Source organism: Dromiciops gliroides, chromosome 6, assembly GCF_019393635.1.
Source record: "Dromiciops gliroides isolate mDroGli1 chromosome 6, mDroGli1.pri, whole genome shotgun sequence".
Lineage (NCBI taxonomy): Eukaryota > Metazoa > Chordata > Mammalia > Microbiotheria > Microbiotheriidae > Dromiciops > Dromiciops gliroides.
Window position 1 is genome coordinate 12340344 of NC_057866.1, and position 13842 is coordinate 12354185.

Here is a 13842-nt window from a genome sequence, read left to right on the forward strand (position 1 = left end):
CAAGTTGCTGGTGAGGGATAATGGGAGGGAAGGTGAGTTTTTCTATTGATAAAGGAACGAGGGACTGATTTCCATGAGTGCACAGGAGTTTGTGGGCACTGCTTGTCTGTGCTGTAGACAGAGCTTGTGGGGAGGCTCCAGGGCCTTGTGGTTGGCCACCCTGAATTTGGGACAAGTCAGTTTAGGGCTCCAGGACTCTGGCGCATAGCCTGCTAACCCTTGGATGCAGCCTAGGAGGGGTGTTGGCTGCTGCTGAAGCCAGGGTGCTAACAGCAGGTTCATAAGGCACTCCATGGCAAGAGCTGGGATCTGGTCACAGAAGGGAACTAGGAAATGCGGGAGGAAACAAAGGAACATGCCCCATGAGCAGAGGCCCTTCTGGCTCTGGGGGGAGGGAACTCTGCTGGCCTGTGCCCACTCTCTCCTTTCTTGGCTGCTTGTTGAGGTTCCCCACCAGGCTGAGGAGGGAACACTTCTCGGACCTCCCCAGAGCCCCTTGGGCTTTGTCAAAGCCAGCTCCCTTAGCCCTCTGCCTCCAGGGGGACGGGCAGCCTCTGGGACCCCCTTCCCATCTAGAGAGTGAGCTTCGTGAGCTTCCTGAAGTTCTCTGTCTACCTCTGGTGACCTGGAGGGTTTCTTGCTGGGGGGGATGGGCAGGGGCCCAAATGTTGGTCTGCTCACTTTTTACTCTGGGTCAAATCTGTACGGGGGGGGGGGGGGGAGAGGGCAGTCAGGATGGACCACGTTTGGGAGGTGCTCAATGCCAAATTTTAAGCTTTCTGCACAAATCTTAAGCATCCCCACTCAGGGATCTGGAAGTCCTGGAGTCAGGAATTGGGGCACCTTAGAGCTTTTGAAGTCCGCTCCTCTGCCGGGCGCAGGGAGACGTCTGACCAGTTTAAACAATGGGATGAGCCACAGGCAGGGCCTGGATTTGGGAGTCTTGGGCTCTGGGCTCAGATTTCACTTGTGACACCAACCTGCTCTGTGGCTCTGGGCAAACCGCTGTGCCTCAGTTTCCTCCTTTGTAAAATGGGGGGGAGGGGCAGGGTTGTTTTCCTTCCAGCCCTCCAGCTGTAATCCTATGATTGTTGAGCCACTCAGAACTTTACAAGGTTTACCATTCTATTTTTGGACAGTCCTAATGACTAAAAGGGACTTTGGGTTGAGCCAAAATCTTCCTTATCTTGATCAAAGCATTACATTCCATGCCTTTACTAACCTAATTTTCATTTTGGAAATTCCTAATAGGCTTAAGTCCGGATTCATGTTCCAACCCAAGATACAGTGGGACTTGGCACGGAGCAATTTCTGGGGTTTTGTGTGCTCCAAGCATTTTCCTATGGCGTTATTTGGATGTTTTTTGGAGCGATTGTGTCACGAGTTCCAAGAGCTCACTGTCTTTCTGGGGTCTTGTCGAAGAAGGGAAAGGCTCAGAATGCCCGTGTTTCTAACACCCTCCTTTCCTCTGCCCTTCAGCTCAGCACACTAGCACTAGCTCCGATGGAATTGCAATATCAAAGGCCATTTATGTGAGTGGAATCTCCTGGCAGATGCTCACCAAGCATCTCTTTCTTGCCGAGGGTCTTTCACATCTGATTAAGCTTCTTGCTCTACAAGGGCCCCTCCACTAATCTCTGTGGAAATAAATGACCTCCTGGTGCCTCTCGCTTCATTCAGCTTAGCTAACTTCTCCTTTTTTCTCATGTTCTCATCAGGTGCTCCACATCCCCTAGGTAGGCCGTGGGAATCCTGACCTCTCAGCCTTGGGCGGGCAGCCTTCCTGCCCACCAGCTTCATTTTCTGGGTCATCCTAAACAGGCCACATGATTCCTGTGCTTCCTTCTCCACCTGCTGGCCCCCCTTCTAGCCATTCTGATGACACCAATATCTCCATTAGAAGACAGGCCAAAAAAAAAAAAAAAGATAGGCTAAGTTTGTTACTTCTCAGTATCCCTGAATGAAGGAGAAGCAGTGTGGGGAAGGAGTCGTCCAAATACTCACTTGGGTTCGGACCCTGGCCCTGCTGTTTGATGCCCATTTTAACTCGGGCAAACACCACCCACCTTCCAGGCCTGTTTCCTCTTCTGTAGAAGGGACTTGGACTACGCAGTGTCTAAGGCTATTTGTACCTCTAAATTCTGTGATTAGTCACAACATTATATGTGAATTTCCTTTATCTGTGAATCAGATAAGAGGTGGTTGTTTTGTCTACAAAATTTTAAAAACACCAAGAGAAAAGACACTATCAATAAGGCTAGCCACTGAGTTAAGTATTAATTCCCATATCCAGCCAATCTAAAAAGAAATATCTAGACTCACTTTCCTTTTCTCTTCCCCCCGCACGTCCCTTTGTAGGGAAACCATATTTTTGTGGCCTGTATGAGCCGGTGTCCTCTTGATGACATACGGAAGAGGAAGGGACTAGTTGGAAGAAGGGGGTGTTACTGCTAATGGAGACAGTGGACCCAAATGGGGCAGGTTTTCTGGAATTTATTTCTTGACTGTTTCATAGTATGGAAGTGTTTTGGGGATCTCAGGCCGCCGCCGGCAGAGCTCAAGCCAAGACTAGAGCGAGCTGAGGACCAGCCTTGCTTCCCAACAGGGGCTCAGCTGGCAGCAGGAGCACAGGGGCCTGCTAGAAGTGCGGCCTTTCCAAGGACTGTGTCTATCAGATGAGTGTGCACTGGGTCCTAGGAGAGATGATGCCCCTGGGAGCCAGAAGAGCCTTCCCAACACACACACGGCTCTTTGTCCTGGCTTCACATGGTACCCCCGGTTAACAGGTGGTTTTAAAGCCCAACCACTGACCTGGGATAACTGCCTGAAATGCACAAAACACACAGGAGTACAAAGGAAAGAAACTGTATTCAATCACTTATTTTTTTTAAAGGCTAATGGCCCCTGGATTAGAGAATCCCAGGACGGCCAGCCCAGCCCCTTCTCTATGCCACTCTGGCCAGGGCCAGAGTGATGAGGAATTCTCTTCCACTCTTTGTCATTCAAGTACTTGGGTACCTTGGAGGGAGAGAGGCACTTGAAAGATACAGGGACTAAGGGGGCAGCTAGGTGGTGCAGTGGATAAAGCATGGGCCCTGGATTCAGGAGGACCTGAGTTCAAATCCGGCCTCAGACACTTGACACTAGCTCTATGACCCTAGGCAAGTCACTTAACCCTCATTGGCCCCCTCCCCCCCCCATACAGGGACTATCAGGCAGACGGACAATGCTGTTTTTAATAGTCCTTGGATGGGCTGATCCTGCTTTCATGCATTTTCAGTAGAGGCCAGCACTGTGGTCACTTTGTGGCTCTAAGGGCAATGAGGATTAAGTGACTTGCCCAGGGTCACACAGCTAATCCGTGTCAAGTGTCTGAGGCCGGATTTGAACTCAGGTCCTCCAGAATCCAGGGCCGGTGTTTTCTCCACTCTGTCACCTAACTGCCCCCAATGTGGTACATTTCTGAACCTGGTGTGCTTGAGAAATAAATGCTAGAAAGAGGCAGAAACCAGGAGTGATAAGGAAACAAGCAGGGCTCAGACAGCACTATCAGAAAACAATCATTAGGCCCAGGGCATCAGAGTAATTGCCTCGGTTTAACCTAAGGGGGGAGACAACCATTCCAAGCTTAAATTTTAATCTATTTTGGCCTAATCTCTGATTTTGATTACCATGAAAAAAAGAGATGTGGCACAGAAAGGACGTCAATGTAGCCCAAACACCCACGATCCCCAACTGTCCAACAGCATTCCACTGACTTGGTCCAGCGTTGCTCCCACCTGCCCTCCCTACAACTACCCACCGGCCACTGAGGCTCCCCCATCCATTTCTCATCATCTGGGGTTCATCCGGATTGTTTATTCCACCTCCACCCTGGGGCCTGTTCTGGTGTTTCCCACAGTACAGCCCCACAAGGCCACAACGATGATGCTGGACAGAAACACAGAGATGGTGAGGAAGAGGAAGATGCAGGCTGTGGAAGAGGAAGGGTTTGTGCAGGGATGGAGGCAGACCCCCAGCCCATTTCCTCTGCTTGAAGCCCCTGCCTCCGGCTGGAGGAGGAGGGAGAAAGGCATCTGAGGGCCAAAGCCAGTCTCTGTCTCTTCGACTAACCGAACATGCCCGTGTAAAGCTGTTTTTCCCTTTGGTGATAGCTGCTCAGCTCTGACTCTGTCCTCTGTAAGTACCGCCGGACGTTGGCATCTTGGGAAGAAGCAGCAGAAAAGGAATGAAGTTATTTAAGTCTCGGGGCGGGAGAGAGCAGATTTAAAAAAATAATCCTGTCTTCCTACAGCCGTCTAAGAGAGGACATTCTGACTGCACAGGGCCTAGTAAAACCTACCTCGGATTCACTGGTCTGGAAGTCTTGTTATTTCTTTTGAGGATTGGATTTTAGTTTGGGATTCAAAAGATTTGCTGAACAAGAGCATATGCTAAATGTTTTAATTATTTGAGAGGGCAAACTGCTTGTACAACACCTTAGACGCCTCCTTTATGGGCAGGGCGACACATTAATTACAAACCGTTCACGCTTCATGGAAACAGGTATTCCGTGGGACCTTACCTGAAACAGATTTAGGAGTATGAACAATGTCCCCTAATTTGCATTTTCCTTCATTCAGACTGGCCTTCTCCAATGAGCAGACACCAGCAAAGTTCTATTATACCCCCAGGTTTCTTTTGGGCCTCTTAGAGAAAAGGAGGAAGGACAGTGTAGTAAATAAAGGGCAAACCCTAGAGCTCAGAAGGCCTGGGTTCAGGTCACTGACCCTTCCTGGCTGTGTGACCCTGGTCAAGTCACTCTTTTTCCTGCAAGACCACTCAAAGACTTTGGGCTGCAGATCAGAGTGCAAAGAAGAAATCTGCTCCTTGGGGACTAGAATTTCCTGCACCATTGAAATAAGCAGGACTCGAGGTCAAAGATTTTCTTCCCAGTCAGTAGAAATAGGAGCCGGATGTTTGGAAGGCGGCCCTCTTTCTAGGTCATCCCTAAGGCAGATGGGAAATTCGAGTGGTAAGCACAATGGGCTGGACGAACTGACCCATCCTTGGGAATGCAGGTTCCCCCAAGTCAGGGCCTCTAGGACCCTGAAACAATTTAACCCTCTTAACACCATTTTAGCAAGAATGACTAACTCTTCCCCAAGCCCAACTGCCTCTGCCTCACCTTTTGGCTGGCGGTCAGTGGCTGCCTGAAGGTAGCGTCGGGCCTGGTCATAGTCCTGCAGATGGAAGGAGGCCACTCCTGCCCGGTACAGGGCCTTGGCATTGGAAGGCTGGCGCTCCAAGACCTTCTGACTGTATTCTCTCACACGGTCATAGTTCACTGGTTCCATCTGAAGGAGACAGGCTGAGTGCACCAAAGAAAACAGGAAGAAGGGCATTTGGCGAATTCTTCTTGGACAATGCTGGCTTACTTAGGTTAAACAGAAGACTTTAATGCCAAAGCAATCAATCTGACAATATTAAGTGTCTGCTCAAGAACAGTAAAGACAGCTGGGTGGTTCAGTGGATAGAGGCCTGGGCCTGGACTCAGGAAGACCTGAGGTTCAAATCTGGCCTCAGATACTTCCTTGCTCTGTGACCCTGGGCAAGTCACTTAACCTGTTTGCCTCAGTTTCTTTCTCTGTAAAATGAGCCAGAGAAGGAAATGGCAAACCACTCCAGTATTTCTGCCAAGAAAACCCCAAATGGAGTCACAAAGAGTCAGACTCAACTGAGTGACTGAACAACAAAAACAAAGCCTAACACCTGTGCTTTTTTCCTGTGGGGGCTGGGGGCATGGAATGAAAAACAGACCAGGGAAATCTCTCTCCCAATGGTGACTAGCAGCTGGGGGGTTTTCGAGAATCCTTAGGACACGAGGTCAGGCTAGGTCAGATTTCCCACTTTTGACACTGGCCCTCAGCCTCTACTACAGTGTTGTGTGCACAAACATTTTAATCAAATGGTTCAGTGGAAATGTTGTCTCCTCCAAGCAATGGTTCTTGACTTTTGCATTCCCTAATTGAGCCCTGGCCTGGTACTCTCTTAGTGTGACCATCCCAACACAAATCTGATCACACAACTGTCAGGTTCTTTCACAAGGTACCACTTCTGCTGGAACTGCAAAGGAAGGGGGAACCATCTGCTGCCTTTCTTTTCTTTTTCTTTTTTTTGGGGGGTGAGGCAATTGGGGTTAAGTGATTTGCCCAGGATCACACAGCTAGTAAGTTGTCAAGTGTCTGAGGCCAGACTTGAACTCAGGTCCTCCTGACTCCAGGGCTGGTGCTCTATCCACTGGGCCACCTAGCTGCCCCTGCTGCCTTTCTTAAAAGCCATTTATTGGGGAAGCACAGGATCAATGTATCAAAGAGCTGAGTGAAAAGTCATCTTGGCACCCCGGGAGGGTTGGTCTTCTTACCACCTTCCCCCTTGCGATATGAAGACTGGTCCAGATAGTCAAATCACAAAGCATCTGGGCCAACGGTTTCTTCCTGGCCTTGCTGAAAAAGCAAGGGAGAAAAAGGGCTCTCCAGACAGGTCTCTGCAGCAGCACTAGGAGGACTGTTCACTAATGTATCATAACAAAGGACGGACCATGAGACTATAGAACAAGTCCTGGATTTGCTGAGTCTCAACCCGTTTCCCAATGAGTGCCTTACAGGTTGTAGATATAAAATAACTGACGTCTGTAGAAGCCCCAGAAAAGTACTGAGGGTCCTCCAAAGGTGGGAATCATGACTAGAGGGTTTTACAAATACACCTGGGGAGCGGTACCAAACCTGGAGCTTTACTATAAAGCGGCAGTCATCAAAACTATCTGGTACTGGCTAAAAAATAGAGTGGTAGATCAATGGAATAGGCTAGGCTCAGGAAATGCAGTAGTAAATGACACTAGTAATGTAGTGTTTGATAAACCCAAAGACTCCAGCTTCTGGGATAGGAACTCAGTATTTGACAAAAACTGCTGGGAAAACTGGAAGATAGTATGGCAGAAATTAGGCTTAGACCAACATCTTACACCTTATACTAAAATAAGGTCAAAATGGATACATGATTTAGACATAAGAGGTGATACCATAGGTAAATTAGGAGAGAAAGGAATAGTGTACCTATCAGATCTTTGGAAAGGAGAACAGTTTTTGACCAAACATGAGATAGAGTATATTATAAAATGCAAAGTGGATGATTTTGATTATATTAAATTAAAAAATTTTTGTACAAACAGAAGCAATGCATCCAAAATTAGAAGGGAGGCAGAAAGCTGGGAAACAATTTTTGAGGCCAGTGCTTCTGATAAAGGCCTCATCTCTAAAATATATAGGGAATTAAATCAAATTTATAAGAATCCAAGTCATTCCCCAATTGAGAAATGGTCAAAGGATATGAACAGGCAGTTTTCTGATGAAGAAACCAAAGCTATCTATTCCCATATGAAAAAATGCTCTAAATCTCTAATGATTAGAGAGATGCAAATTAAAACAACTCTGAGGTACCACCTGACACCTATCAGATTGGCTAAAATGACAAAAAAGGAAGATAATAAATGTTGGAGAGGCTGTGGGAAAATTGGAACACTAATGCATTGTTGGTGGAGCTGTGAGCTGATCCAGCCATTCTGGAGAGCAATTTGGAATTATGCCCAAAGGGCGATAAAGCTGTGCATACCCTTTGACCCAGCAATCCCACTTTTAGGTCTTTTGCCCAAAGAAATCATGGAAGGGGGAAAGGGACCCACATGTACAAAAATATTTATAGCTGCTCTTTACGTGGTAGCAAGGAATTGGAAGTTGAGGGGGTGCCCATCAATTGGGGAATGGCTGGACAAGTTGTGGTATATGAATACAATGGAATACTATTGTGCTGTAAGAAATGATGAGCAGGAAGAGTTCAGAGAAACCTGGAGGGTCTTACGTGAGCTGATGATGAGTGAGATGAGCAGAACCAGAAGAACATTGTACACAGTATCATCAACATTGAGTGTTGACCTACTGTGATGGACTATATTCTTCTCACCAATGCAATGGTACAGAAGAGTTCCAGGGAACTCATGATAGAAGAGGATCTCCAAATCCAAGAAAAAAAAAGAAAGAAAGAACTGTGGAGTATAGATGCTGATTGAACCATATTATTTCTTTTGTTTTGGGTGCTGTTGTTTTTTTTTTTCTATTTTGAGGTTTTGCATCACTGCTCTGATTCTTTCTCTTGTAACAGGATTAATGCAGAAATAGGATTAATGTTATTATGTGTATATATATGTGTGTGTATATATATATCTATATGTATATGTATAGATATATATAGATATAACCTATATCAGATTACCTGCTGTCTAGGGGAGGGGGGAGGGAGGGGGAGGGAGGGAGGGAGAAAAATCTGAAATTGTAAAGCATGTATAAACAAAAGTTGAGAACTATCTTTACATGTAACGGAAAAAATAAAATATCTCAAAAAAAAAAAAAGAAAAAAGAAAAAAAAAATAAAAAAAATAAAAAAAAAAAAAAAAAAAAAAAAACAAATACACCTGGGGGCAGCTAGATGGCCCAGTGGTTAAAGCACCGGCCCTGGATTCAGGAGTACCTGTGACTCTGGGCAAGTCACTTAACCCCCATTGCCCTGCAAAAACCAAAAAACCAAAACAAATACACCTGGAGATCCTGCTTCGGGGTAGCTGGGAGCTCCTGGACCCTGTCTTCTCCCTCTATACTCCCTCACTTGGGGATCTCACTGGCCCCCACGGACTTCCTGACAATCTTGATGCAAATGATTCTCAAACCTACCAACTTCTCTGCTGACCTCCTGTTTCACATCTCCAAATGTATGCCCAGGAGATAGCTTCATCTCAACATGTCCAAAACACAGCTCGTTCCCTTTCCCCCAAACCCTCCCCTCTTAACTTCCATATTGCTGTTGAGGGCAACACCATTCTCAGTCCCACAAGCTTACAACTTGGGCATCCTTGACTCCCCATCACTCCTCCATAGCCAGTCATTTGTCAAATATGGTTTCTATCTTCTTAACATCTCTCATACGCCCTCCCTTTCTCCTGAGACACTGCCCCCACTCTGGTGCAGGCCCTTATCACCTCTTACCTGGACTCTAACCTGCCGATAGGTCTCCCTGCCTCAAGTCTCTCCCCAATGCAGCCAATCCACCCTCCCAGCTGCCAAACTGATCTTCCTAAAACAGGTCTCACCATCTCTCTCCCCTCTCCCATCCAATAAACTGCAGTGGCTCCCTATTACATCCAGGATCCAATACACAATCCTGCAGGTTGGCTTCTCTAGTCTTTCCCTCCACATCCCCTTTCCTTCTGCCGCCGCACAGGCCTGCTGGCCCTCTCCCATGCTGGGGTTGCTCTCCCTTCTCATCCCCACATCCTGGCTTCTTTTGGGTCTCAGTCACAGTCCTACCTCCCACAAGAAGTCCTCCTTAACCTCAGAGCCCTCTGAGGCCATCCTGATTGATCCTGTCTGTCTATGTCTTGTTTACACCTGGTTGTTGCTTGTTGCCTCCCCCACTGGACTGGGAGGGAGTTCCTTGAGGGCAGGGGCTCTGTGCCCAGCACCAAGGTAGGTGCTTGGGTAAATGGTAGTAGACTGGGGACAGCTAGGAGGCACAGTGGATAAAGCACAGGTCCTGGATTCAGGAGGACCTGGTTCAAATCTGACCTCAGACACTTAACATTTACTAGCTGTGTGACCCTGGGCAAGTCACTTAACCCTCACTGCCCCACAAAACAAAACAAAAAAACCACAACAAACAAATGGTCGTAGACTGAGTGACTGCAGTAGAGCTAAAGCTGGTGCAATGTCCCGATCAAGTCTGCCATCAGTGAGTCAGCTCCCAGGAGTGGAGGACATGGGCTGCCTAAGGAGGCGTGGACTGGGCAAGGGCAGAAAAAGGGACCGTGACAGACATCAGCATGGGGTCAGGCCTCCTTGTCGAATACAACGGGCACTTTCCCATTTTAAAAAGGAAGAGGTCTCAGGATCTGCTGACTTTCCTGCGAAGTAGCTGCTGTTTCCAGGTCTCTCGACACTTGACCTCCATCATTTGGGAGGCCATTTGAGCCCCTTTCTTTCTTCGGTTTTTCAAGCTCAGCTTCGTTACAACTATCTCGGCCACCTACCCTTCTAGCCTTTCTTCTCAAGGCTCTGGCATCATGCCAATGTATGTGTAGCGTCCTCCCCCAAGTCCCTCCCCAGAGGCCTTGCTTCTGCTGCTTCCTCAGCTCCCAGCCACCTCCTCTGCCTATCCAAATGGCCCATTCCTCAAGGCCCAGCTCAATGCAGTCTTCCCCGACCATACCAATCATCTCTGCTCTTCTGAACTAACCCTAACACTGCTAGTATCACTCAGCACAAAGGTTCATGGCCTAACGGACAGCAGGAAGCCCTGGGTAGGGCTCTCTGCCTCGTGGGACTGGTCATTTGGCCTCCTGGGCCTTCCTCTTTAATAGAAGGAAGGGCCTGGCTGCCCAATCCCTTCCTGATCCCACAGGCACCTCTACAACTGGATCCTAACTGCCTTGAAGGGTGGGACCACAACTACCCCTCACCCTCACCCCCACCCCCAGGGACAATACTGGTCACAGGGTAATTCTAGCTCGGTAAATATTTGCCAAATTCAAGTACCTTCAATATGTATTGAATAGGAAGTAGAGGATGAGACAGTCCAATCTGCTATAGAACAATTTCTATCTTTGGAGCCTGGGTACCATTCCCCCTTATCTTTTAGGCTAAATATCCCCCGATTCTTTTCTCCTTTTTGGATACATCTTATTTCCTGAGCTTTTAATACTTTTTAGTTCCTCAGAACTCGAATTATAGAACTTCTTTATACTGCGGCACTATGTATGATTGTTACGTTAAAGTATGCAGGGCAGTGAAGAAGTCAGATGGTGTAACGGATTAAGACTGGCCTCAGGAACCAGGAATCCTGGGTTGGGTCACTGCAACTCTGCTCAAGTGAGTTCCTAGTGTCCCGAGGTAATCTCTAAGAGCCCAAGATGCTCAGTATCTGCATAGGTTTGGGGAGCTAAAGACCCTGACACCGATGAAACGACAGGTGTAGACTCCACGGCAGCCTTCCGGTGCTAAATGAACCAGAAGGGAAGCAAGTTATGCTCTTATTCATCAATCCCAAATCACCAGGGTCAACTCAACTCTTAACTACACTGTTACTTCTGCAGGGGAGGGGAGTTTGTGAGGGAAGAATTCTAGTTTATTCTCTACTCCAGATCCAGGGCAGTTTCCCCTTTCATACCTTAAGTGCCATGGGAACTCTGCACCGGATCCTCTTACGTCTCATTTTACTGGTCTGGATACTTCTGCTAACCTCTCAGCAGCCTCACAGCCGGCCCTCACCATGCAGCTAGGGAGGCGTCCACACTCATCAGGAGGAGAGCTGACCACGTGGTCAAGCCCTCCCCACTCCCTCTTCTCCGGGTCAGGAAGTTACTGGGTTAGTAGTTTTACCAGGTGAAAATTTTCTCAACATCTCGATGGCATCATTCTGGACCAGTTTTAACTCAATTTAATGAACAATGGATCTATTTTAGCTAGTCTAGAATGAACTAGCCTAAGAGAATGAGTTCTGGCAAAATAAATGGGGGGGGGGGAGGACAATGAGGGTTAAGTGACTTGCCCAGGGTCACACAGCTAGTGTCAAGTGTCTGAGGCTGAATTTGAACTTAGGTCCTCCTCAATCCAGGGCCGGCGCTTTATCTCCTGAGCCACCTAGCTGCCCCCTAAAATAATCCCACACATTAACTCCACTATCTGTTCAGTCTTCGATCTGAAAATGTGGGTTGGATGATGGGGATTGCCTAAACCGCTTTTCCAGGTCACAGTTGTCTAGGCTGTCTGAGGAAAGGGAGAGAAAACCTCCCACCCCAAAACTCGCCCATCCCAGCCTATCCCCCCCTCCCCATTTAAAACCACAACAGGAGCTTCTTTTAACCCGGCGATCAAGGCCCGACAAGAAGAGGAATGACCGCCTAAAGGTCACTCGCTGAGTAGCAGTTCCATCTTTGGGGCCGGATCGGGGTTTTCGAGGGAAGGCTCTCACCGGCCAGGTTGTTGTAGCAGTCGGTCTGCGTGCGCTCCAGCACCTTCTGTTGCTCCGTCGTCAGCACCGGGCCTCGGGCTCCCAGGGGCGGCAGCGGGGAAGGCAGGCTCGGGTCGAGGCCCCGAAGCTGAAGCAACGCCCGGTGGTACCTGCTCACGGCGTCCCGGTAGCGCCCTTCCCGGTAGCGCTGGTTCCCCTCTTCTTTGAACTGCTGCGCCTCCCGGAGCCTCCTCTCCATGGCTCGGGGCCGATGCAGATGCCGAGGGTGGTGCTGATGCCGCCGGAGCCACGGATGCCGCCGGAGCCACGGATGCCGCCGGAGCCACGGATGCCGCCGCCCCTCCGCCCCTCGGGAGGAGGCTGAAAAGACGCCCTTGGGCACCGCGAGCTGGCCCTCGGCTGCCCGACCCTGCCTTGGGGGGCCTCAACAACCAGGGCTTCCTCCGAGAACCTCGGGAGGGGCCCCGAGTCGGGCCAAGATGGGGGCTCCGGGGCGCGAGCACGCGAGACCGGCTCTGCACCCAGATCCCCGCACCCCACCCCCACCCCTCTGGTTGGGTTTCAGGCCGGACCGGGCCCTCCAGGCGGGGCGGACTCCACTCCTGGGACCACTGGTCCCGAGCGCGTCTTGCGGCTGTGCGCGTGGGATGGCTTCGCGCCCACGTTCACGGAGCCCCGCCGCGCCTCTGCTTAGCCTCACCGTCTGTCCGGAGACGCGGAACCTGGACACCGGCGCCCAGATTCGGAACTGGGCTGGGCCGCAATCGCGGCGTCGGGGCTCCCGTGGGACCCCACACTCGACAACCGAGTCCCGGCCTCGATGCCGTCTCCCGCCTCGCAGACCGCGGGGATCCTAGAGAGGGCCCGATCACCGAGCGACTCCGCGCGCGCTCCCGCCGCCCAATCACCTCACGGCTCCGGACCGGTGTACGCGCGCCAGGAGCCAAAGGCCGAGGGCCCCGCCCCCTCCTCGGGTCGGCGCTCCGTGCGGACCAATTCGCTAGCCATCCCCGTCTGAGTCACCCAATCAGAGAAAAAAAGAAACCCCGACGGTGTCGGCTGCCCAATGGGAGCGAAGACTGGGTGATTCGAGCCGCCCAATAAGTGGGGACTGGGGCGGGAGATAGGGGAAACCCAGCAGGCGTGTGGCCGGCCCGGAGATTCCGGGTGAGGCGGGGTGTTCTGTGGACCCCAGCACCGCATACTGGCTTTGTGGCTAGAAAGCGATCCTTTCTCCGCCCCCACTCTTCCTCACGGCAAGTTTCTGCTGCCACAGGGCTGCGTGCATGCCAACGGGAAGGAAGGGGCTGCCGGGGCTTCTCCCTGGTGTAGAGAAGCTCAGGAGGTGCGGGGTGCGAAAGGGCCGCAGCCCCGGCGTAGAAACCGGTTCGGCTCCCGCTCCGGTGTCGGAGTGCCGCAATAAAAACAAGACCCAAACAAATCGAGACAGACCCCTTTGCAGTGATTGGAGAAGAGGGAAAAGGGGGCGGGAAGAGCGGAGGCCAGCCTATCCCCGTACGCGCGTGGTTCGGAGGGGGGGGGGGCAGAGGGGCGGGGTGGAAAAAGAATCCCCTCGGCAGCCCCGGGCTAGGCCCGGAGAGAGAAAAAAGAGGTGGGGGCGCGGCTAGGATGGGCTTCGGCCGGGAGTCCGCCGCGTCGGGACACGGGCACCCAGCTTTCCGGGCGCACGTGCGCAAGTGGACAGCGGCCCCGGCGCGCGGGAGGCGGCCGGCCAAGGCGGCGGCAGGCCCTGCGCCTGCGCGCTGGGACCGGGCCGACGGTTCGCGG

At 50.7% G+C, this 13842-nt stretch overlaps 1 protein-coding gene across 1 annotated transcript; it reads right to left on the reverse strand.

Annotated features, from left to right (window-relative positions):
* Positions 1 to 2849: 2849 nt before the first annotated feature.
* On the reverse strand, positions 2850 to 13514 carry TTC9C (tetratricopeptide repeat domain 9C). Its single transcript, XM_043973212.1, has 3 exons — positions 12055 to 13514; positions 5168 to 5350; positions 2850 to 4203 (listed from the first exon to the last, which is right to left on the reverse strand). The coding sequence occupies exons 1-3, from the start codon at positions 12290 to 12292 to the stop codon at positions 4109 to 4111; spliced, it is 516 nt and encodes a 171-aa protein (XP_043829147.1). The 5' UTR covers positions 12293 to 13514; the 3' UTR covers positions 2850 to 4108.
* Between the last annotated feature and the right edge of the window lie 328 nt (positions 13515 to 13842).

Bases quoted from the DNA above. Each gene is read 5' to 3' on its own strand.
- TTC9C (XM_043973212.1), bottom strand. From the start codon at position 12,292: ATGGAGAGGAGGCTCCGGGAGGCGCAGCAGTTCAAAGAAGAGGGGAAC. The intron at 5,351-12,054 runs GTGAGAGCCTTC...TGGTGCACTCAG, and splicing joins CTGCTACAACAACCTGGCCG to CCTGTCTCCTTCAGATGGAA. The intron at 4,204-5,167 runs GTGAGGCAGAGG...CTTCTTCCCAAG, and splicing joins CACTGACCGCCAGCCAAAAG to ATGCCAACGTCCGGCGGTAC.